The sequence below is a fragment of the Centrocercus urophasianus genome, unplaced genomic scaffold (assembly GCF_019232065.1).
Source record: "Centrocercus urophasianus isolate 14NV4802_14NV808 unplaced genomic scaffold, USGS_Curo_1.0 seq_12, whole genome shotgun sequence".
Classification (NCBI taxonomy): domain Eukaryota; kingdom Metazoa; phylum Chordata; class Aves; order Galliformes; family Phasianidae; genus Centrocercus; species Centrocercus urophasianus.
This window is the reverse complement of record NW_024884364.1, coordinates 41186747-41209586: the sequence shown is the minus strand read 5'-3', so window position 1 is coordinate 41209586 and position 22840 is coordinate 41186747. Positions and strand designations below refer to the sequence as shown.

Genomic DNA, 22840 nt, shown 5'->3' with positions numbered 1-22840 from the left:
CATTATATTTCTGTTTTGGACTATGACATTTTCACTACAATGCCTTTTTGAACAGTAATTATAAAAACATCCTCTCATTTTATTAATGACAACATTCTAAAAGTATGTAAGACTAGTTACCTAAAGCTTAATGCCTGGAAAACTCTTGTATTACAATTTTCACATGTTTTGTGTGTTTGTGCATGTGTGTTGTAAATGTCCTAGTGGATAGTAGATAAGTGAAGATAGCTGCTACGTAATCTTGCCTCTTAAAGTTCTGAGTTGTCCATCACTGAAGTAAAATGCTTCTCTTCTAGTTATGTTTTTGTTTCCTTCTTTGATCTCTTAGGCATTGACAAAAGATCCCCAGGATTATCCTGACAAAAAAAGCTTACCACATGTGCATGTTGCCATGTGGATAAATTCTCAAGGAGGCCGAAAGGTGAAGGCAGGAGATACAGTGTCATACATCATTTGTCAGGTAAAAATGTCATTATTTATAGCTAAATACAGCATACAGTTTTCAGAGACAACAAGGAAAACCAACTCCTGGGAAAAGAAAGTTTTGATGTTTCTTTGTAGTGAGATTACGTTGGAGTTTAAAATGGTCAGTTTTCTGTACTGAATTTGATGGTTTTTTCTTTAAAAAAAACAAAAACAAAAAAACAGCTCCTTAACATTCAGTTCAGTTCATCTGGCCGTCTCCGTATCGTGGCTTATAAAATTTCCATGGATTAATTTCTGTTAATAATATTAATACCTTCATTTTAAAGGAAACAGCATACATTTATTCGAAGGAGAAAAATGTTTTGGTGGTGAAAAGCCTGTCATTCTTGGAAAGTTCTTTGGTGATGGTGGTTAAATGTTATAATCATCATTCTGGTCTTAGCTTGTGTCTTTTTAATTCATAGAGGTAGTGCCAGATTCAATAACTGTTGGTGAGGCTGGGTACTCTGAAGAGCTTTCTGTTTTCAGGTATTTATCTTGTGAATGCTTTCAAAGCTTCAGAAGATGACATCATCTTAGTGACAGCTGGAACAATGAAGTGGTTGCTTGTTTTTGTGTATCTTGCAGTAAAGACATATTTCCCAGTTTTCTACAGTGATGACATTTTTTTGAGCTTTCTTTGCAAAAAATTTGGGTGCACTATCTAAATATGACACTGTAATGGTGTCAAATGTGCGTTTAATACATCTTTACAAATTTTATTCCACTTTCCTATTGGTTAGAGAATTATTTTCTGCTACAGCCCCATACTACTGTTTTGTTTTGTTGATTCAACATGACGCTCTTTTTTTTCCTTCTGCAAAGATGTTGGAAATTGGAACAGAATAGAATTCAATCACTAGCTCCTTCCATTCCCCAAAATACTACCAAGAAACTCCTTAAATGTGTCTGTGTATAAATATATGTACATACACTTCATTACATACACTGTGACTCTTCAAAGAGTCTGACATTTAGTCACATTCCTTTACTCTGAAATTAAGCTGCTTGCTGGAAGATGTTCAAAAATACCATTGTGAACATGGCATGAGTGTGTTTGGGTGTGTGGTTCGATGGGAGGAACGTGCCATGCTCCTTTCTACATGCAAGAGGGAAGGGATTACAACACCCTTGTGTGTGAAGCATAACTCACACCACAGTGGAATGCCTATTTATCTTTTAACCCATTCCCCTCTTATTATTGTTGGGTTGACTGTTCTTTTCTAGCCATTTCTCCACAGTGTTACTCTGAACCTGAGTATAAACTCAAGAAAAAATGAAAATACCAGGGGATATAAAACCCATAACAGAGGGAAGAGACTTTCTTAATGAAAGCTTGTTCAGAGTCCTATACAACTAGTTGAAGAATGCTTACGATTTGCTTTTTATTTGAAGTTCTTTATTGTCAGCAGTGCTTTTCACCTTAGAAAACAGACATAGTTTCTTTCTCTGTGCTGGTTCACCTGATGAAGTTCTGTAGGGCACTGTTGTGGAATTACTCTGAGGCTGCTTTCTGCTAAATGAATCTTGAATGAGTCAGTTTTCTTTCCTTGTCGTCTTCCCTGCCTGCCGGTAAATTTTGCTTCTCCTGGGAAGTACAGTTGTTACAATAAAATTCAATAAGCCTCCTTTCAGTTTAATTTAATATCAGTATGATGTTAGTGATCATACCACGTGTTAGACCGTTGCTTAGTATTTAGCACTTTGTTCTGAAACAGCACAGCCAGAAACTAGCTTGTGTGTCCATGCCCCCTTAAAGAGCAGCAGGCTGAATTCTGCTGATGAAGACTGGAAGCATTGGTGTTCTTCCTTAGGTGGTACTGTCTGCAGCATGTGCTAATGGAACGTAGAAGAATGTTGGTGACACGTGTGGAATGTATGTCACCACATTATTAGCTGTTTCACAGCAGAGAGATGTTCTGGAGTCACAGTTGTTGATCGTGCTTAATTTTTGGATGTTTGGTGTGACTCTGTTTTAAATGTTTAAAACGTGTTAGGGAGCACACGCCTCTTAGCTGCTAACTACTGGCATGAGTGACATGTATATAATTATCTCACAAATATATATTCTACTTCAGATTTGCTTTAAAAACAACAAAAAAGTGTAGGTTGGATTACATGGGCCAAAGCATCTCTTATGCAAAATGGATGGGCTTGGCAGTGTGATTTCTACACTGGCCCAATATTTCAGCTCCTTTATCTTTAAGAACTGAATGATACTGATTTATACTTAATTGAGAGTCCTTAGCCCAGCATGAGGAAGCTGCCAAGACTTCTGAGAGCTGGACTATTGGTACGGCTGAGCAATGGCACAATACAAGAGAAGAATGTACTTGTTGAAAGAAGGAGCTGAAGGAATCGCATTACAATTATTTTTGCAAAGCAGCTGGATGAGCTGAATAGTCCTAAATTAATTTTGTTCTGAATACTAAGTTGTCTGAAAGGAGTAGGAGGGACCAATGGCTTGCAGTCTGTCTTTAATAGTGATGAGTTTTCAGTCCATGGTTGCTGACCCTATTGAAGCCTGTATCTTGTGTTAACAGAAAAATTGAGTTGTAATGTGTCAATGTGTAAATTTTATTAAAAAAAAAAAAATAGACAAAAGGATTGCACTTAGTAAGAAATAAGCTTTAGTCATCCACCCCCCCCAACCCCTTGTTAAGGCTTGCTTGTATTACTGAATATTTGTTAAAATACTACTGTAATTTCTACTCTAGAATTTTAATACAGGTGAAAAATAAAATCTCCTAGTGAAGTTGTGAACTGATCACATGATTCTACAGACAAAATAAGTTACATTCCACTGAAGAGTGGAATATGCTCCAAAGCTCTGAGTGGTATTTCTCTTTTGGCTTGAGATGTCACCATTTGTTTCTTTCAATATTTTTTTCTCTTTCAAATTGATACTATTCCACTGTCTGATAATTCACATGACAATGAACGGTGGTCTTTCTCTAGCTATTCATTTTAATTGTTTATTTATCAAATGAAAGAGTATAAATTTCCTAGCAAAACAGATATAGTTTTAATATCCAGGACTTGGAATTTGCTTGTTGTGCAAAATGATAATGCCAGTTTAGTACAAAGTGAATCCAAAATGCATGCCCTCTGCATATTTTTAACTGGGCTGATAGTTACAATGTGTTTTCATTGTGCATTTCAGAATTGACAGATGGAACTGTTTACTCTGTCTACTCTTACTGATTTGCACGTGTAGGCTGCAATAACACAAGCTGGATTTACATTCTTGAACTTGCTAGTTGATGCCAGCATCAGCAGCGCAGCTTTTTTTTTAACTACTGTTGGATTTGTGTTGGATGCATAATAAATCAACCAAAAGGGTGATTGTGTAACAATTTTTTGTTAAAATGATACATAATATTTGAAGCTTAATCCTTTGTATAGACTGAATGTCGATGTTACTTTTCATACTCTTTCATATTTGTCTCTTGTCTTAGGATGGATCAAATCTCAGTGCCAGCCAGCGAGCATACGCTCCAGAACAGTTGCAAAAGCAAGACAATCTTACTATTGATACTCAATACTATTTGTCACAGCAAATACATCCAGTAGTTGCTAGAATATGTGAACCTATAGAGGGAATTGACTCTGTTCTTATTGCAACGTGGTTAGGTAAGTATTCTAACTTAAGCTTATTCAAGGAATTAAGAGACAAAGTGAGGAGTTTAAATGTGTATTTCATAACAGAAATGCTTCCGAAAATTAGTGCTTCTACAGTGAGCAGTAGCGTGTGTTCTACAGTCTATAGAAAGCAATTTGGATTGTGGTTTTGTACGACTACAGCAGAGTAACATTTTTCAGGAGGTATTTATTAGCATGAACAGAATCTTACAATCCTTTCTCAGAATTGCAAATATTTTATGTTCATATGACAGTACTGATGGTGTTCAATTACTATTGCATGTTTCTAGGATTTTCTTAAGCTACTGAAGTAGTTCTCTGCAGTATGCACTCTCTAGCACTCTCTTGAGAAACCAGTCATAGTTGTACTGAAAGGATACAGTTTTTAGTAGTGTGTAATTGAGGACTTTTTTTGCTAGAACTGACCTACTAGCAAATAGAAACAAAATGTTAGTAACAGTCTTCATTAATTCATACTGTTCAGGCAAACAGCCAAAAAAAGGCTATAAAAGGCTATAAAAAAATGTGAGTAATGCCAGTGAGCCATGAAATCAGCATTTTTTATTAAAATGAGCAACAGGGAATTGCCCTTGTTAGAATTGTTTGTGCTTTTAAGAGAATGTTAAAGATATTTTTATACCCAGTTCTGATTGTCTTTTGTATCCCCTAGGCTTTTTACCTAGAAAGAGGTACAGGTGTTGAAAAATGTTTTACCATTCATTCAGGCATCTTTCCCTGAAAATATAATTCTTTCCCCGTAACCTTTTTTTGTGTTGTTTCCTCCTGAAAATGACTCACCAACAGGAACGATCTCTTTGATAAACAGAAATGTTGAGATCTCCCACACCTAGCCTGTCAGGTTTTAGAACTGTTACTCAGCGACGTGGAAGAAGCCTGTTAACCTTGCTAATCTTTAAAAGAAGAGTTGGACCTCAGCATTGTGTATCAGAGATGGCCAAGGTCCAAGAACTGGTCACTTAAAACCAGCAGGCAGTGTCTTGCTCATCAGGACTGTTTACCTGGGACAAGGCATCTCTGTAGCTTCCTTACTTAGAGATGATCCTCCTCGTTGTGGGGCTTATGGTTTGCTTTTAAAATGTGCGCAGTTAAGTCTTGTGGCTTCTCAAGAAGAGTGATTGCCATGAAAGGTCCTCATCTCCCAAGACAATCAGCTTTTTCCATCTCAGTTTCAAAAAAATAAAAAAAGGTGGGAGTGGGGAAGGAAGGTGTGGATGTTTTTCTTACTCTGGGGGTGTAGGCACGACAACCACAAATGTGGCTGTTTGACTGCAAGGCTGTGTCTTGTAGGTGTTGGTGTTGCGTCTCTAATGCCTTGAAGAGCTGTCAGCCCTACTTCACAAGTGCAGGCTGACCGTACAAATCTTTATGTGGTAGGGCCTCAGTATGCAACTTTCTCTTCATGTCAAGAACCAGCTATGTGCTATGCAAATCTGAGGAAGTCAAACAGTATTACATGTGTTGAAATTTTATAAGATGAAGAAAACTTGCACGTTTTTTAGGTGAGAGATTTAGATATGAAAGACTAGCTCCCTGCAGGCACCTAAATTAAGTGCCCAGATCTTAAGGCCTGTATGCCACTTGATAGCATGTGCTGTTTGCAGATGCCTATGCTGATTATTGTTCTATAGAACTTTCAAGACGAAAATGTTTTTTGTCATCTGTAATGGCATAATGCAGCTGAGAGTTTATTAATAGTCCACAGTTGTTAATCTGAAAACCTGTGTATGTCCTATTACAATCTTAGATGTGAAATGCACTTAGTTTGACCATGCTAAAAACATTATCTCCATCTCCGGCTTTGTTTTCTTGGGAGTGCATAAATTGAGCTTGAAGGTGAAGTCAGATCTTTCTCAAAACTGTTGCTCTGCTTAGGTGTTTACGTGCAGTACTTTATCAGAGTTGTGCTTAATTGTTGCAAGTTGAAGTTATTTTTCCTCTTTTTTTTCTGACCGTTATTGGAGGGATAGTTCAGTATGCTTGTTTCAAAGAAATGGAAAATAGATTCAAGTGTCCAAGACTAGAGCTGAGTTTAGTAAAACAAGCAAGTGCATTGTTGCTTTGTGTTCAGTTAGCCTAAAAGGTAGTATTTTTATTGTTAACCAGCCAAATTCTTGTTATTTTTCTTGTCCTTTTCTGCAAAACAGAATGTTTTTCTGTTCTGAAGAAGAAAGCTACTGTTCAACCTAGGTGTTGTATCTGTGGGCTGAAACATGGTTGTGTTCTCATTTGTGTGTACCCTGATGAGATTTATCATGATATGTAGAGTATGTGTCCAGATGGGGAGAACGACTCTAACATTCTTGGTTTCATATTTGACAGTATCTCTTTATAAGGTGTATGTTTAAATGACAAGTCTTCATGTTAGTCTGAGTACATAAAATTGAGCTCAACTTAGGGAGACTTGGCTCACAGCGGAAAGATGAAAAGTTCTTTGTTCTGTCTGTGCTCCAAGTAAGTTATTTTAACTAAGCTATTTTAGACACTGAAGAACAAAAGCAAATAACCACACCTAAAAATTGCAGAGAGCTCTTTAAATGTCACATTCATTCACTATGGAATCGAGCTGAAAATTGTCTTTTGTTTTCGGACATTGTAGGAGGTCTGCCTAGCCTTTAAGAGATTGGAAATTCGTTGTTTCTAAAAATGAGGAACTCATGGGCATACTCCTGCACTCTCTTTTTCTTGAAGCTCTCAGGGAAAAGCAGCATCAAGATGAGGATTGTTGGGTTTTCAGAGGATAAGTAAAGTGTGAAATCTGATGAAAATAGCAGTCAATAAATGTGATCGTTTTCAGTGCTTGGGGAACTCGTTTACGTCATCTTGAAGATATCCATAGGTTTTAAACAAAAAGAATTCTATTGGCAGAATGCTTCTCTCAACATATTTGAAGTAGGCTTTGTTGTTGTTAGGTAGATACTACTCATGATCTCCAAGAAATCCGCTGTTGTTTCTGTGATGTCAGAAATACCTACACGTTGTGGATGCAGTCAGTCAACCGTGGGATTTTCGTAGCTGTTCCTGCATGACATGCACTGCTGTGAAATTCCACTGAAAAGAAATTCTGTCCTAGGCTTGTTTCATGGTCTTCTGAAAGACCATGCTTTGCAAGCAGATGTGTATGTGGGTGCTCTGTAAATTGTTTGATGCTTGGGTATTTCATAGGAAGATCATCTAATTTTTGGTGGTCATTCCTGGGTCCTTCTGAAGCTTGCTGTTACGAGTGCTTCCCAGTGCCGCTTTCTCCTTGCTGCCAGGGTCTGCATGTTAACTCCTTTTTGTAAGAAGATTCCCTCTACCTTGTGGCACTAAGTCTATTTTTCTTCTTTAGTAGGTTCCATTACCAGTTAGCAGTTGCCCAGGTGGGCATTCCTGACAAAACCCAGAACAGTTGCACTTGCCTGGTGGCATGTAGGAGCCGTGCAAGGTTCTGTATTCTTTCTTGCTTTTCTCACTCAAGGCAGTGAAGCAAGTGCACGGTGGTGGAAATGAAAATTAAAGCAATGCAAATCTCATGACAGTGAACTAGTCAACTCTAAACTGTATGAATTTTTGCTGTTTGTAGTCTTTTTCATTGCAATGCTATAGAGGAACTTGGATGCTCAGACTCTCTATCCATAGGTTTGTGTTTTTTGTGTAGTTTGCGGAGAAGAGGTGCCCTAATTGCGAAGGTTGGAATGCAAGGGAGGTTGTCACCTGCAGGTCTGTCTGCAGAGTGGAGGGATCCCTTCACAGCTGAGGGAAGTGGAGCCCCTGGAGTGTGACTTGTAGTCAGAATTGTGAGCAGAGCAGGGCTGTCTTAGTGAGACTGAGCATTGAGAGGATTGCTGGAGCCTAACTGGTTTAGGTGCAGGGAGCTGCCTGCCTGTATGCTTGCTTAGTGTACCACACCAGAACTGGAAAGGGAGTCCGGTGAAGCATCTTCCTTCCAGGAGCGGGAGGATCCCTTTCACGTAAGGCTGACAAAATGTAGCAGCAAAGCCAGAACGTCTTCGGCGCCCCGGCTGGGAGCCTAGCAGGGAAGTTAGGCGCGGCCGGGCCTCTGGGTGGCAGCACCGCACACTCTTTGCGCCGTGTCACGGAGCGCCTGGAGCCGGGCCTCGGGCCGGGAAACTTCGGGGCTTTCTGGCGAACCTGCCTTTAAAACACAGAATCCGTGGACAAGCAAGCAAGCAAGCAACTCTCAGGCTTTTCTTTAAAATAATAATAATAAAATAAAATAAAAATCAGTGGAAAAAAGACATAGCGCTTTTGTTATCTGAGTGTTTCCTTCAGAGCTGGAACTTGGCGATTCTTTCACTTTTTTTTTTTATGTTTGTCGCTTCTGTTCTCCTGGGAGGGTGCAGAGGTGGCAGTGGTAGCCTGTGTAAAATCTAAAAAAAAAACCAACACATCTGCAGAATATTTTTTTTTTCAGTATTGCGATTAGTGAAATACACCTGCCTGCCTTTCAGCATATGGAGTGGGTTTTTTTTTTTGCTTACCAAATAACAAACGTTTTAATAATGCTATGAAATGATTCAGGAACAACTTTTAGAACTTTCCTCTATTATTTACTTGTGTAGCATTTTTAGCACTACAGATTTTTTCTTTCATCAGGAAGGTAACTGTGGAGTTCTGGTCAGATCAGAGCGCTTACCTGTGGCATAGGGAATTCTGTGATAGCCCCAAAGCCCCTTGGATTTCTCTTGATGTCAGAGAAGACAAGAATTCAAAGAAGTTCACTAACTTGTCTCATTCTATCAAACTAAAATAAAAAATATTTTAAAAACAAAACAGCACCAAAAAACCACTTTTTTTTCCCATGTGTTAGACATGTTTTGTTTTCCAAATGCTGCATTATGCCCAGTATGACCTGTGTGTCCCCCCCAAAAGGAGACAAGTTGGCAAGCTGAAATGGATTAATTGAATGAACTAACTATTCCTGGAAGGATATAGTAGAAAAATAGATCCCAATTGCAGAAGATAATTGCAGAAGGCATGTTCTTTAAAAGCCTGATTTGTAGTCTCGGATTTCATTGGGGATGTTTGCACACTGAACGTGAGACACGCACAGGAGTCATCACAATACTTTTTCTTGTTATTTTTTTTTTTGGTTGTTTGTTTGTTTTTTCTTTTCCCAGCCAAAACAGCTGAGAAAGTTCACATATGGGTTCACATATTCAGCTTCTTAGAATGCATAATATATATTTTCTTCATGTTAAATTATTACAAAATATCTGTATGCTTATTGGTTCTCACCATTTTAAGTGAATATTGGAAAAGTACAGTTGAGCAGATTTTCTCTCCGTATTTCCTTAGGGAGCTATTTCGCTTTACTGCTGCATTTGGGAAACTACCAAAAATAGATTTTTAACTGAATGTTAATGGCACCTGTATTGTAAAGTTGCAGTGATCGCTTCTCATTCCAGTTCCAATCACAATGATCTGTGAATTTTTATTTTTATTCACCATTACTATCTTAGATGCATACTTTATTTGGTTTTTGATTTTTTTTTTCTGTTTTGGTCTTAATACTGAAACTGAACTCCACTTTCTAAAACATTTATCTTACCACATTTGTTGCAGAAGGTTTTCCTTGGTTTTTAAAACGGAAAGTGTATTCCCACCATTTTTTCCCAAAACTAATAAACAAAAACAAATTAAAAAAAAAAATAGAAATAAAAAAGGAACCCTGCATCCCAAAAGGGGTGTTTTGTAGTTGTTTGGTTGTGTTTTTTTGGGGTGGGAGTGTGGGGGGGTGAGGGATGAGGTTGTACCATATGTATTAATATATGTATTAAAGTGTATAATATGCTATTAGCACTGTAAGGTTTTTTTTTTTTTTTTTTTTTGCTTTATCTGCTCTTTCTTTCAAAGAATTGTAGAGAATAGCATTAAAAGTTTAAGAACCACTTTGAGACTAAATATCAGCCCTATGCACTAACATTTGTTTCTATTCATAAAAGTAAAATTGGAAATGTTTATTACATTTTAGTGAAAACTCTTGTTTTTTCAAGTTAATCTTTTCTGTCAATGTAATTTTTTCCTCTCCTAGAATTTGTCATATAGCTGTAAAGTAGAAATTCAGAATCATGATAGTAAAGTTACAGATATCAAACATTTTAGGTAGAGGCAATCTGTATTTGCTTGTATAGCACAACTGTTTTGTGCATGCAGTAATACTTGTCCTGAGTGGCTGAATATTGTACCCAAACATTTTCTTTAAGTCTCTCAATACAGAGCTTACGAGGAACTGTAAAATCAAGCTTCACTTTTCATTTGTAATCTTTCATACTTTTTCTCTGGCAATTCTTACATGTACTAAAATTCACATATGATGTAGGCTGATGCATGGTAAGCTTTTAGTTGCCTTAATTTATCTTTCTTAGAAGTATTATTTTCTTACTGGCTCTCACAATTTTTGGTGGAATATTGGAAAAATACAGTTGAGTGAAATGTCTATATATTTTCTTTAGGGGGCTGTTTTGCTGTGCTACTGCTTTTGGGAAAGTAGTCTCTCTCTTTTTTTTTTTTTTTTTTTTAAATTGTTTCTCTTTGATCCTTTCTTATTATTTTTAAAGTAAGCCGTAGTTTTCTACTCATTTTTTCCACGCTCTTTAGGTGATTCTTTTCTATCATGTGCTGTTTACTAGAGTTAAAAATAAAATCACAAAGCAACAGCAGTAAGAACAACAGAAAAAGTCATGGGTGGAATAAATGGACTTTTTGAAAGGTTGAACATAACAAAGGATGACAAAAAAATGAGGATTTTTATTAAATTTACTTTGGCGGTCTTATTCCTAGGGTAGTGAACTTCGTGCTTGCTTGCTTATTTACTTATTTGTGGTTGAATCAGTATTTTTAGGATCTCTTTTGTGTGTTTATTTGTTTAAAATCCCGAGTTCTGGCAATCAGAAATAAAGCATTTTCTCTCCAGCGCTGTCGTTTTAAATGCTGCTGCTGAATTTTAACCACTGCATTAGATTGAAACCTACATGCTGTTAACCACTGAGCCAAAATGAAATCGACCACTGCATTGAAATCAGAGTTGGCAGTTGTATACGGACTTGAAGGAGTTGGTAATAGCAGTGCACCCGTGTTTCTTTAATGGGGTTTTTATTCTCTGTTTTCAGTTTTAATGGTGCCGTTTTGATTTAAAGACTGTTTCTTAATAACGATGCACATTTTTATTGAAATATTTTCAATGTAACTTAAGAAGAAAATAACAATAAAGCCATCCTAGGAGTGGTTTCCTCAGAAACAGAATGTTCTGTTGCATACTCCCATGATAATGCAACGTGCTTGCTTTATTTATAAAGCAATCTTGCGTAAGAAGATAAGTGAGAAGATTTCCTCATGTTTTGTGAACCTTTATTTGTGGTTAAAAATTGTAAAAATGTGTTTGTATTTATAGAGCAGTGTTTGCTAAAGAGAGATTTTCAGCTGTTGAATTTACATTTTGTAACTTTCTTTTCACTCTGCTTCACCAAGCATATGAAAAATGAGCCTACTTGCATGGTTGACCTCTTAGTCTTTTGAAATTTTTGTTTCTTATTAATAGGACTGGATCCCTCTCAATTCAGAGTCCATCACCATTACCATAAAGATGAGGAGAACGATGCCTTGGTTGGTGGCCCAGCTCAGCTCACTGATGAGGAGAAATATAGGGACTGTGAAAGATTCAAGTTTTGCTGCCTCAAGTGTGGAACAGAGAATATTTATGACAATGTCTTTGACTGTTCGGTTCGTTTTCAATGTTTTATTTCTCTTTATTGGTGAGGGGGAAAATAGTGTAGAGGAAAAGGCTTTTCAGAGAGCATTCATGTGATGTAGGAGAAGATACCATATTGCTGAAGGACTGTTGTTTATATGTTTGGAACAGAAATCTGCTGATAAGACAGTGTAGAAATATTTTTCCCATTTTTGTATTTCAGCTAGGAGTAGTGCAGTCTAGGAGAACGTGTGAGATAAGCTGGCTTCATTAATCTGTTTGCCCACATTCATGAATGATTGTTAACTGTAACTTTTTAAGACATCCTTATCTTAACACCTGAGTAACTTCCAGTTCCCTATTTAATGAAACTTTCATGTAGCTATGGCAATTTCTTATCCTAAATCATACTAATTGGAACAAAGTGGTTTTGAAATTTCTGTTTATCTTTTTACATCCCACTTCCTTTCTTTGCAGTAAGGCTTTTCTATGTTATCTTTCCTTCTGTCTTTGTATATCGAACATAAAAAGTCACGGGGGTGCATTCTTGTTGAGAAGTTCTGCCAAAAAATGTATCTGGGACCTTGGATCACAACTTGAAATAGGGCCAAGTATTTAACTCTCCAGCAATGTTATGCATATATTAGTCATTGGCAAATTAGCGAGCCTCTGAGTAGTGAAAACCTTGAAACTCAAAGCAAATAAATCTTTTATCTAAATTAAAAGTAATTATTTTAAGTTAATTTGGACAAACAGCAGATGTTTTGCATTTTTTTGAATCAAAATAAAGCAGTCTTTGGAAGCAAGTAAGATGAAAAGGCACACAAATCGAGTGATGCTATGTAAATCCTTGACTTTTGCTCATTACAGCTGTAAATAAAACAGTTAATTGCACGTAGGCTTGACAACTTGCAGATGGGCTAACTGGAGAGATGGAGAGAAATGGATGTCAAACTCTTTATATACATATATGTATATGTGTGTGTATATATGTATATATAAATATATATATTCATGTACACACACACATTTTATACATAAACGTAAAAAATATTCTGCACAATTATTTAGTGGGAGTATTTTGTGCTGTGGGTGTTTAGCCAAGATGGTTCAGAATAGCCTAAGTGCTAAGTTGTAAATGGAAAGAAAACTTTTTACATAGTGTTACAAATATCCAACCTAACAGGTTTTTGTTATTTCAGTGAGAATTTTACTGAATTTAATTTCAGTACTTCACATACTGCTTTTAGGTTCTGAAATCTTAATGTTTGCCATTCAAAGGTTTCAAAAGTATATGAGACGCTGTCGAACTCTAGGAGCTGTTCTTTGCACTTGGGGAAGATAAAAAAAAATGATCACCTTGTTCTTTTGCAACAAGGCTTGTCTCTACAGCCACGTTGGTAATCTATAATTGGTATCTGTAAGGTGGATTTCGGTGTTCTGATTAGTAGCTTCAGGCAAAACTTCAGTCTCCCTGATGAAACATAATTTGTTGAATGATTAATTTTATAGCAGATGAGGAAGCATCATCTCCAGAAGATCTTTCATTGAAAAGAGATTTGGAAAACTGTCCTATCAGACAAGTCTTTATATGGATGTGGCCAACTGTGGTGGGAAGAAAGAAAGAGCAGAGAGTAGAGATTTAATTGGAAAAATAAAGACCTTTAAGATAAAAATATATTTTTTTTGCATGAGGTGTTATGTCTAAACTTTTGCTGCTATTATCTGCTGTCGTCATGTATATTTTTGCATTTCTTTTTTTCAGGGGCGATTTATTGAGCCCAGCTTGCAAAGGTGCAGTAAGAGTGAATGTGAAGAGTCTCCTTTCAACCACGTGGTTCAAATGAACAACAAATTACTCTTGGATATTAGACGCCACCAAAAAAGATACTACAGTGTAAGTGTTCAGAAAATGTTCTTCCATAAGAAATGAGTTGTCTAAGTGGTCCTGAATTTAGCAGCTATCTCACTTTTTTTGATAAAGTATAAATTAGTACAGTTGCAAAACTCAACTTTATGAAAAGGAAACTATCAGTTAATGATGTTTAAAATATTAATTTAGGTTATTTTTCCCATTTCTGTTTTAAGTCAAAATAGTCAGGTACATATATGTATGTATATAACGTTTTGTAACAGTGTTTGTCAGCATTACTACAGATGAAGGAGCTCATTGCTTTCCCAATGGTTGGCACTGTGTGGCATTACTGAAAAAATAGTGGTGTGTAATATTTGCATTTCCCATCTTTCCACTGACCAAGGAGCTAACAGGTTAGGAAAAACATGCCTTGATTTTTAAATTATATTAATATTTTTGGCATCTCTAATATGCTGGAAATACTGTGTTTTGTGAATTATCATCTGTCCATTTTGGTGAAATTTTCATGGAATTCCACATAACTTCTTTTATTATGTAGTTGTCTAACACAGAACCTTTTTTCACAGCCCTCAGATCAGCATCATTTTTGAAAGAACTCCTAACCTTTGGATGCTTATAACCTTTGATATACTTAAAAATTATTTTTGAAATTTTGACCTGTAAATGAAAGGTCAGCCTAATTTGTGGTTTGTTTTCTTAGATATTACAAAATATTTTTTCAGATGGCAGCTAAAATGCAGAGCATTAGCATAGTAGTTTTGCTTTAATTATGGTTTAATACTACGTGCACATCTTATTTCCTTCTGTATTACTTCCTATTGCAATTCTAAATATATGTTTTCTGACATGTTTTCTGGAAATGTGATATATTCAGAAGGTGTAAGTGTGTCTTTTGAAGATCACTGCATCAAAAAGAGCTTTCTTAGACTATTTAAATTCATAGTAGTTCTTAAGGTAGGACTGATTGTTCCTTCGCACTGAAGTTAAGGGTAAATCATTTAGGTGGGTAAAGTTTTTAAATGTGAAATCTTGCATTTTTGCCAAGTCCATCTGACTGCAGAACTTTCATTCACATGATATTACTATAAATACTGCATTATAAAGTGTGTTTATATAATAGGTCAAGGTAATACATTTAGACTGACTACTTTTATATAAAGTTCTGCTCTGATTAATTTTTTCAGATTTCAGTATGTGTACATTTGATGTCATGTATGAACATTATGATAATACACAAGTCAAATGCTAAGGAATTCTTGGTATATAAAGTACTGGAAAGATAGGCATGATATGTGCAATAATAAACTCGATGTATAAAGGAAGATTTAAGGACAGGAAGAAGTATTGTTTCTGAAGAATTCTAAAGAATGAAAAATGCTGTAATATTTTACTCTGTTCTCTAGCTTTTGGTTTTCGTTTGGTTTTAAGGCCAAGCCGTGAACCAAACTCTGAAATGTTTCAATATTGAACATTGTGATTAATTTATATTCTATTAAAATCTGCCGTGTATCTGTCTACCTAGTATATATCATAATAAAGTGTCCTCCAAGAGGAATTTACTTATGCTTGTAAATGGAGGCTTTACAAACCTGATTATATTTTCAGCACTGAGATCTTACTTTTAACCTCGTAATTATCAGTTAGCTCTAATAATGATGTTTGATATTACTTTTAACTGTGGAATGCATTCAAACTCCAGAAATGTGAGTTTATTTTATTATTAATAGAAGTTTTGAAATTGCACAATGATTTTCATTAAAAAAGAAGGGCTTTCCACTGAGCTGGGCAAGAAAACTTTTTGTCCCGTTAGCTCTTAGAAAAGCAGGTGCTGAGCTTTGGTGTACTCCTTTCATCAAGTACTTGTGGTGACTGTCTAACAGCTGGAGTTGAAATTTGTCAAATGGATGTTTGCACTACTACATATAATCCTATAAACTATAAAGGCACACTCAGAAGTAGTGTGGCAAAGTACCATCTGAACAAAACATTTGGCTTAACTTTGAGACACTTAAGTCTCCTCTTGTAGTTGTTGTACCTGAGAGGCTCAGAAGTGTCAGTTTAAATAGACAGATACTGTGATTAACTTTGTCACTCCATCTATTTCAGTATGTATATATTTTTAGATAATACTTTTCTTTGTATGTTGGTCAAATGACCCACAATACAAAAAAAAACAAAATTCATAAATAGTATTTTTTTAACCCTCAAAATAACGAGCTACTTTTTATGAAGTCACTCTTAGCAGGAGTCTTTTGGCCCTATCCACAGCTTGCAGAAATGAATAAGCTTACTTTTTTTCGGCGGGCTTTGAATGAGATTTTTTTTTTCAGGGTTTAGAATCATTGCATTTTGTTTCCCTATCTATTGAAATGCTTCCATATGTAGCTATATGACCTTAGAAAGGGGATGCCTTAACATGTAAAAGTGCAAAATATACTTGGTCTTTTTGGTGGGTGGAGTTGATAAATAAGTAAATATACTGGTGATGTACTTCCTTCCTTTAAAACGATGCAAGTCTAAGTGCACAAATATAATTTTGTAAGGTTGCTACAATACCACTGCTTTTGTAAATTATTTCCCTTTATGTAATTTCTTTTCTTCAGTCCTTTTTCCCATTGAAACATTTAAATCTTTTATTTGTGTTCTAAAACACAAGTGCCATTACTCCAGTATTTTTGGCTTTCTTAATAGTATTAACAATATCATTTTTGAGAACCCTACTCGTAATTGTAAATATCTTTAAAAATGACATGCAAATATTTCTTTTCAGAAATGCATTATTCTTTGAAAGATTGATTCTGTTGTGTGGTGTGTGATTTTTTTTTTATTTTTTTTTTTTTTTTTTAATCCTGCTACAGAAGAGCAAATAGATGAAAAGAGAGAGAAACGCTAGCTAATCTAAATTGGGAAATGAAGAGGGCTTTTTTAAGCATGAAAATTTCATCATCTTGTCAGCTGGCAGAATGCCTGCTGTGTGGATTCACAAAGGCTAAGAATTACACTTTCATGAAATTTTCCTCACTAACTGCCCTGGTTAATTTGAAAGATAACCCACTGTTCTAATTCATTCCTCAATTGGGCGGTGCAGATTTTATCTTTGATCTGACAAAGCATTTGTGTTAATCGTTTTGGCCCTCTACTAGACACTCTTGGGATTGTGCTTTTACAATAAATGTGTCTGTGATAGCTCTTTAGTCTATTATACTTACAATAGATCCATAGAACTGGTAATTAATTCTGTACTGCTTTGGAAATGGGGAAGAATAGGTGTAGCTCTGTCAAGTGCTGCTGGGAAGTTTGTTTAGCTAGTTCATTTTTGAAGTGTTACCCTCAGCCATCAATGAAGCATCCGTGCTAGAGAATGGCTGAAGGCTGAAATATGCAAGCATAATGGAAAAAGTGACCAATTGCTATGCTGGAGAGTTTCATATAATTTATAGTAAGAGGATCTAATTATGATGCAAACTGTTTAATGTTTCCCACTGGAAATATGAATATTTATTTTGAGCATTTGGTAAATAAACACCAACTCTTTTAAAAATCTCTCTAAAAAATCAGTGTTCATATCCATAAAAATTAATCCCCTGTCTTGTTTAGCTGTTAGTTTTGCTGACTGAAAGGAACTGAATAAAAAGTCTGTATTGTATACATCTGAGTGGTATCAGAATCACAGAATTGGATGGACTCTCAAGTTGTAGTCCTTGAATCACAAGGTTTTTTAACTTGTTTCTAGGTATGCATGCACAGTATTAGTAGTAATACAGGCTAAAGCCTGTTTTAATATCGATTTTTTTCTGTGGTGTTTAGTTAGCATATGGCATCTTCAGATCTTTCTATCTTTTCAGAATGCAAATTTAAAAGGGTTATGGTGTTTTTTTAGTTGCTTTTTTGTTGTCGTCGTTTTTTTTAATATTGAGAAAATCTTGGCCCTGCCTTTATTACACTGCCTTTATTTTAGTCTTTCTAGTAGACCACTCTAACGCACAGACAGAAGTGAGTTTGAAGGCTATTGAACACTGCTAAATAACTTTATACTGTTCAGCTGCGAAAATGCAGTGCTCAATAGCCCTCAAAATTTCTCATTTCTTACCTGTGGTGGGGTAGTCTACTGCTTGCACATTAGGTTGCAGTATAAAAGCATGTTAGTACACTTGTTCAAGGTCTTTGAATTATTATTTTATGTATGTATATTCCTTGTTTTGATTATTGTATATGTGTGTTCTTGGGTTTTGTGTCAGTATTTTATACACTTAAAAAGTAAAAGATTTATAAACAAGATAATATTATAAGAGGCAGTAGCCTTCATACAGGGTTTGGAGGTAGCATGGCATATTCGCTTAAGAGAACAAAAATGACAGAGCTCATTGTGGACCTGGAGTCTCCCACACTGCAATCATGTGTATTGCCAACAACCCACAGGTGTACACCATATGAACAGGTGAAAATATGATTGTAGATGGTGGTGATGACTTTTGTAATCATGCTTTCGGAACAGCTATGTATTGAAAGCCCTTTTTGTTTGGTGGGTGGGTCAGGGTAAGAAGCTTCTTTGGATTGAAGGAAAGGTCTTTAGTAGTGGCAATAGTACAGTATTTTAAATATTGTGCAGCTAATACTAGCAGAATATGGACACGTAATAAAGAGTGTGTAGAGCCAGAAAACAGAAGGAATCATTACACCAATTGATGTGGCAGACACAATCAGATAGCTAAAAGCTGCTGTCCAATTATCTCCAATGATTATTTTGGGAGTTCTTCCTGTTTGTGTATAAATGGATATCTGAGTCTCTTCCAAGCTTGAAATTGTATCACTGTCATTTTAGTTTATATATACAGAAACTGAGACATTTATTTTTAGTATTGAAAGCTTCCAAGTCAAGACAAAATGGAAAGGAATTGGAGTGCGCGATAAAAGATGAATGTGATTCCATGCACAACTTAGGGAACTCAAAAGAGGGAAGGGAAGCTGGCACCAAGAATTCTCAAGATGTTTTCTTCCACCCCACAGTAGTATTTTCTGATCCATTTCTTGAATGTGGTTGACAAATGGGTTGTACTTAAAATCATGTTTTGGTTAACCAAGAGGAGATTACAAGCATCTCGATTATTGAACACCACCAGTATTCTACTACGTGAAAGCATTATGTATGTCTTTATAGACACAATTTATACTTAACTGCATAATGAAAGATAGCTCTTTGGTCACCATGTATAGTGCATTTTGGGGATGAGTAAGCAGTTATTTGTCACAGCACTCATGGTATCTATTAACTGAGATTGATTCGCTATTACTGCAACTTCTGCCCTGTAAAGGAATTGTTTGTTTTAGACTTGCAGCATCAATATGATTTTTAGTGAAGTGTTTCAAAGTAATGATCGATATACCTATACAAAAGGTTTAACTCTCTTCATTGGATTTTACTAGCCGTGACGGACATGCATCCATCTTCCTGATGGCTGAGTGAAATTGAGTGCAACTCTATGAACTCAGAATTTCAGCCACTGAGAATGAGTGAAATCTGCAAAGGAATAGTGTCTGTTTGCTGATGCTTATTTCTAGTGCTTAGTCCACAGTCAGGTCCCTTGCCAGAGAAGACTCTTAATGACAGCAGATACATCTCTCTGCTAACTGGAGAAAACGCTTCCCAGGTTAGCCACGGCATGGAACAGGTCCTAAGAAATGCAGATTGCCTCAATAGAATAAAACCAACTTTGTAATTTCCTCTGTAGGTAGAACACAGGAATGTAAGGGCTTATTATCACAATAATTTATCTGCTTAGGCTTATGAATGGCAGTAATGTGTAGATCATGTTACAGGAAATGTGCCCACAGGTAAATATGGTTGTGGTTGTGATTGCCACCAAGTGTGTAATGTTTACCTAGGTGATTGAATCACTTCTCTAATAACAAGATGTTGCTGTCTTCAAAGGATTATGGAAAGCACTTTGAAGGTACTCTGTTGGAACTGATCTGTTGCCACAGTAGAAACAATGGTGAATTTTGGTAGCACTTGGAAGCATGTTTTGCTGTAATACGGTTATGGTTGCAACTCTCTCTTGTCTACAAAATAAAAGCACAAAAATAAAGTAAAAAATAAAGTAGCTTTGGTGTGCCAGCTGCAGTACTTTTTACGATATTCTGTAGTCCAGACTGTGAAAGTTTGGGTGAATTTCTGCAGCCCATAGATAGATCTGCCACAACTGCATTACATTAAGTGTCTGAGCAAGCTACTTTGGGAATTAGAGTGAACGAGTACATCCTTTGTTGAACATCTTGGAATGACAGAAGTGTTAGGATGCTACGTGGCATTATAGGTTTTGCTTATTCTGAGACTACTTTAATGACATTATAAATCACAAGATGATTCATGACAAATCGCTGGTCTTGACAAGACCAATGTTGATCTTTCTCCTTTCTATGGTAGGTTCAGAGATGGCCATTTTCAATCTGTTTAGATTGCTGTTGCTTTTAATTTAAATCCAAATGCAGTTTTGGATGGAGAAACATTCTTACTAGTTTCCAGTTAGAGATATTAGAAGAAGTGGAAGCTCGTCTCAACTAAGGCTTAAAGTAATATTTAAAACCATCAGTTCTTATGGGATTTTGATGCAGTTCATGCATTATACTAAGTTGGGATAATAGGTATCAATAAATTAAGTCTGTATTATTATACATGAAATTGTAATACAAACGAATGTGTTATAATCAGTTTGCTAGAATATGACACAGAATTGTCTCTTGATATTGAATACTTGATGCTGGTTGGTATATGTACAATAGTAATCACAGAAATGTTGATTTAACTGTTATAATTTCTGTTGACCCTCTACTGTCAGATCAGCCAATAATTACACTGTTCAAGCACATAGCATACTTTCAGAGAGCCAAAGTTAAAATCAGAAGTTAAATAGACTACAGATTCACTGAATGTAGTTGTTTTTTACAAGAATAGGTTTATTTGGCATTTCTGACCTAAAAATGTTGTGATAATCAGAAATGTGTTCTTAGGAGTTGCTTAGGAGTTACTTAGGTATATAGAAATCTATAGTCAGACAAGAATTTTAGAAATTGAAGCATGTTGTTTTGAGTGTTTTGTTTAAAAAGCTACAGTGGATCCATCTGTGGTAATTCAGTTGAGTGACACATAAAAATATGGAATGTTTTCTAATAATTGCATGAAAAACTAAGTCACCTGTCCTGAAGTTTCTTAGTCTTTTTTGTGAACCAACCCTCAATTTTAAAAGAAAGCTTAAATTATTATTATTTTTTGTTATTATTTGGGAAGCTAAACTATATTTGGTGGCAAACATTTTTGTTTGTTACTGTCTTTCGTAGTCCACATTCCTGAAAATTATTGAATAACAATGTCACTGAGGATAGGAGGTGGCAGAGAGCACATGCAGAAGTGCAGCAGAAGTTTCAACTATGTTTTCTTTAGCATGCTTTGCTTTGCATTGTGGGGACGGTTCTTTTAGATGCTTGTTTCTTCACTCTTAGCTGTTAAAAGACTTACTTCAATTTTTTTGTTTAAAGTAGTTAAACGTGTCTGAAAATATTTCTGTTATCTTTTAGTCACTTCTCTACTTCTTAGTAAAATATTTTTTTAAGGAATTAAACAAGTTATACCTCAACAGACGTGATTCCCATATTTGAAATCTCGTGATAACAAGGCTGTGGTACAAAGTGGGCTTTGATCTACTTGTAGTGTCCTCTGAATAGGCTTTTGTGTCATTGAAGCTCAGCAGTCAGGTTGGTTACGTATCTGTTTCGATCGTTTTCATTAAATGGCATCTGCTGATGGTCTTTACCACTAATTTCTTACTGAGTTATAAACATGAGTTACTCTATTTTTGTTCATAGGAGCATGCTTTTGTACTACTACCTTTTGTAAATTGAGCCTGAACAGTTGTCAGCTTTGCCTGTGCTTTAGCACCTTGTGTTCTGTGATGCACACTGGTTTAAATACCCTTTTATTGCTGAAGATGAACATCTCTTCCCTATTTTCATGCCATGCAGTTTATTTTATCTTCCACAGCTGTGGCATTTCATAGTGGGGGGGGAAAAAAAGCTCTGTAGTCCTGCTAAAACTGTTACAGCAGCTAAATAACAAAGGCTATTGTCTTGTTCATTTTCTTTCATTTGAAGAATTTCAGCTATCCAAGTGTCTTCAGCCTAGCCATTGTTAGGCTTTAAATCCTCAAATGTATGAAAGAAACACTTGTGAGGTTTTCCAAAGGTATACCAAATTTCTACAGAGAATAACAGGATTGTTTGGGTTGGAAGATGGTGTAATTCAACTTGAATTCAACTCCATTTAATTCAATTCAATTTAATTCCATGAGGAGGGAAATCTTCCACTGCACCATAAAAATTAAGACTCTGCAGAAGTTAGCAAGTAACTGCTCTTTTTCTCGGGAACAAAATCATTATCTTTTCAGATGCCCTTACAAGAGAGGCATCGAAAATTCACACTGCTGAGAGATCTCAAGATAGAAATAAATGTTTCTTCAGAAACAAAACTCATTCCATCCAAAAATAAAAGCTCTCAGATTCAGAGTTGTAGCACAAACTCTGAATGTCTTTACCCTATACAACAGAATAAGTGAAAAGTTGATGTTTAAAGATGTTGGGTTTTGGTTGTTTTTTTTTCTGTTGTTTTTGTTTTGTTGTGTTTTTTTTAATGCTTGTCTAGAAAGGAATACTTCTTTGTCTCATCTTTTTCCTTTTTGTACTCGTGGCTACTGGGCAGATGTGGAAAACAATGAAGGATGAACTCTAAGGGGTTTTCTTCAAGTAACCTGCCCATTCAACATCATCATCCCAGAGATTGATTTAATTGGTGTTTTTTCTTGTGTTCTTTTTTTCCTTCATCACTTGCTTTACTTGTCTTCGAAGATTATAGACGTGGATGGGTTGGAGAGAAAGATTTAGTAATAGCTAGCTTTTGTTTCCTAATGAAAATATGGTCAGCATAGCAATATTCTTCCTTTTCCCCCTCTTTGATGGAGATTTCTTTACTCATGCCTTCAATTTGGATGAGCTTATTTTTGCTCTCTGCCAACGATGTGAAAGATTGAACATTGTGCATATCTTACAGCTGGTATATCTTAATTATTATTTAAATTTTTACTGGATTTGGAAGAATT

General features: G+C 35.8%; 1 protein-coding gene across 3 annotated transcripts in view; it reads left to right on the top strand.

Annotated features, from left to right (window-relative positions):
• Window positions 1-22840, top strand: part of POLA1 (DNA polymerase alpha 1, catalytic subunit) — a 191650-nt gene that overhangs the window by 75579 nt on the left and 93231 nt on the right. For all 3 annotated transcript variants that reach the window (XM_042810612.1, XM_042810611.1, XM_042810613.1), the window contains exons 31-34: window positions 329-460; window positions 3924-4098; window positions 11669-11850; window positions 13584-13715. In XM_042810612.1, coding sequence (XP_042666546.1) covers window positions 329-460; window positions 3924-4098; window positions 11669-11850; window positions 13584-13715 — 621 coding nt within the window. The remainder of the gene's footprint in view (window positions 1-328; window positions 461-3923; window positions 4099-11668; window positions 11851-13583; window positions 13716-22840) is intronic.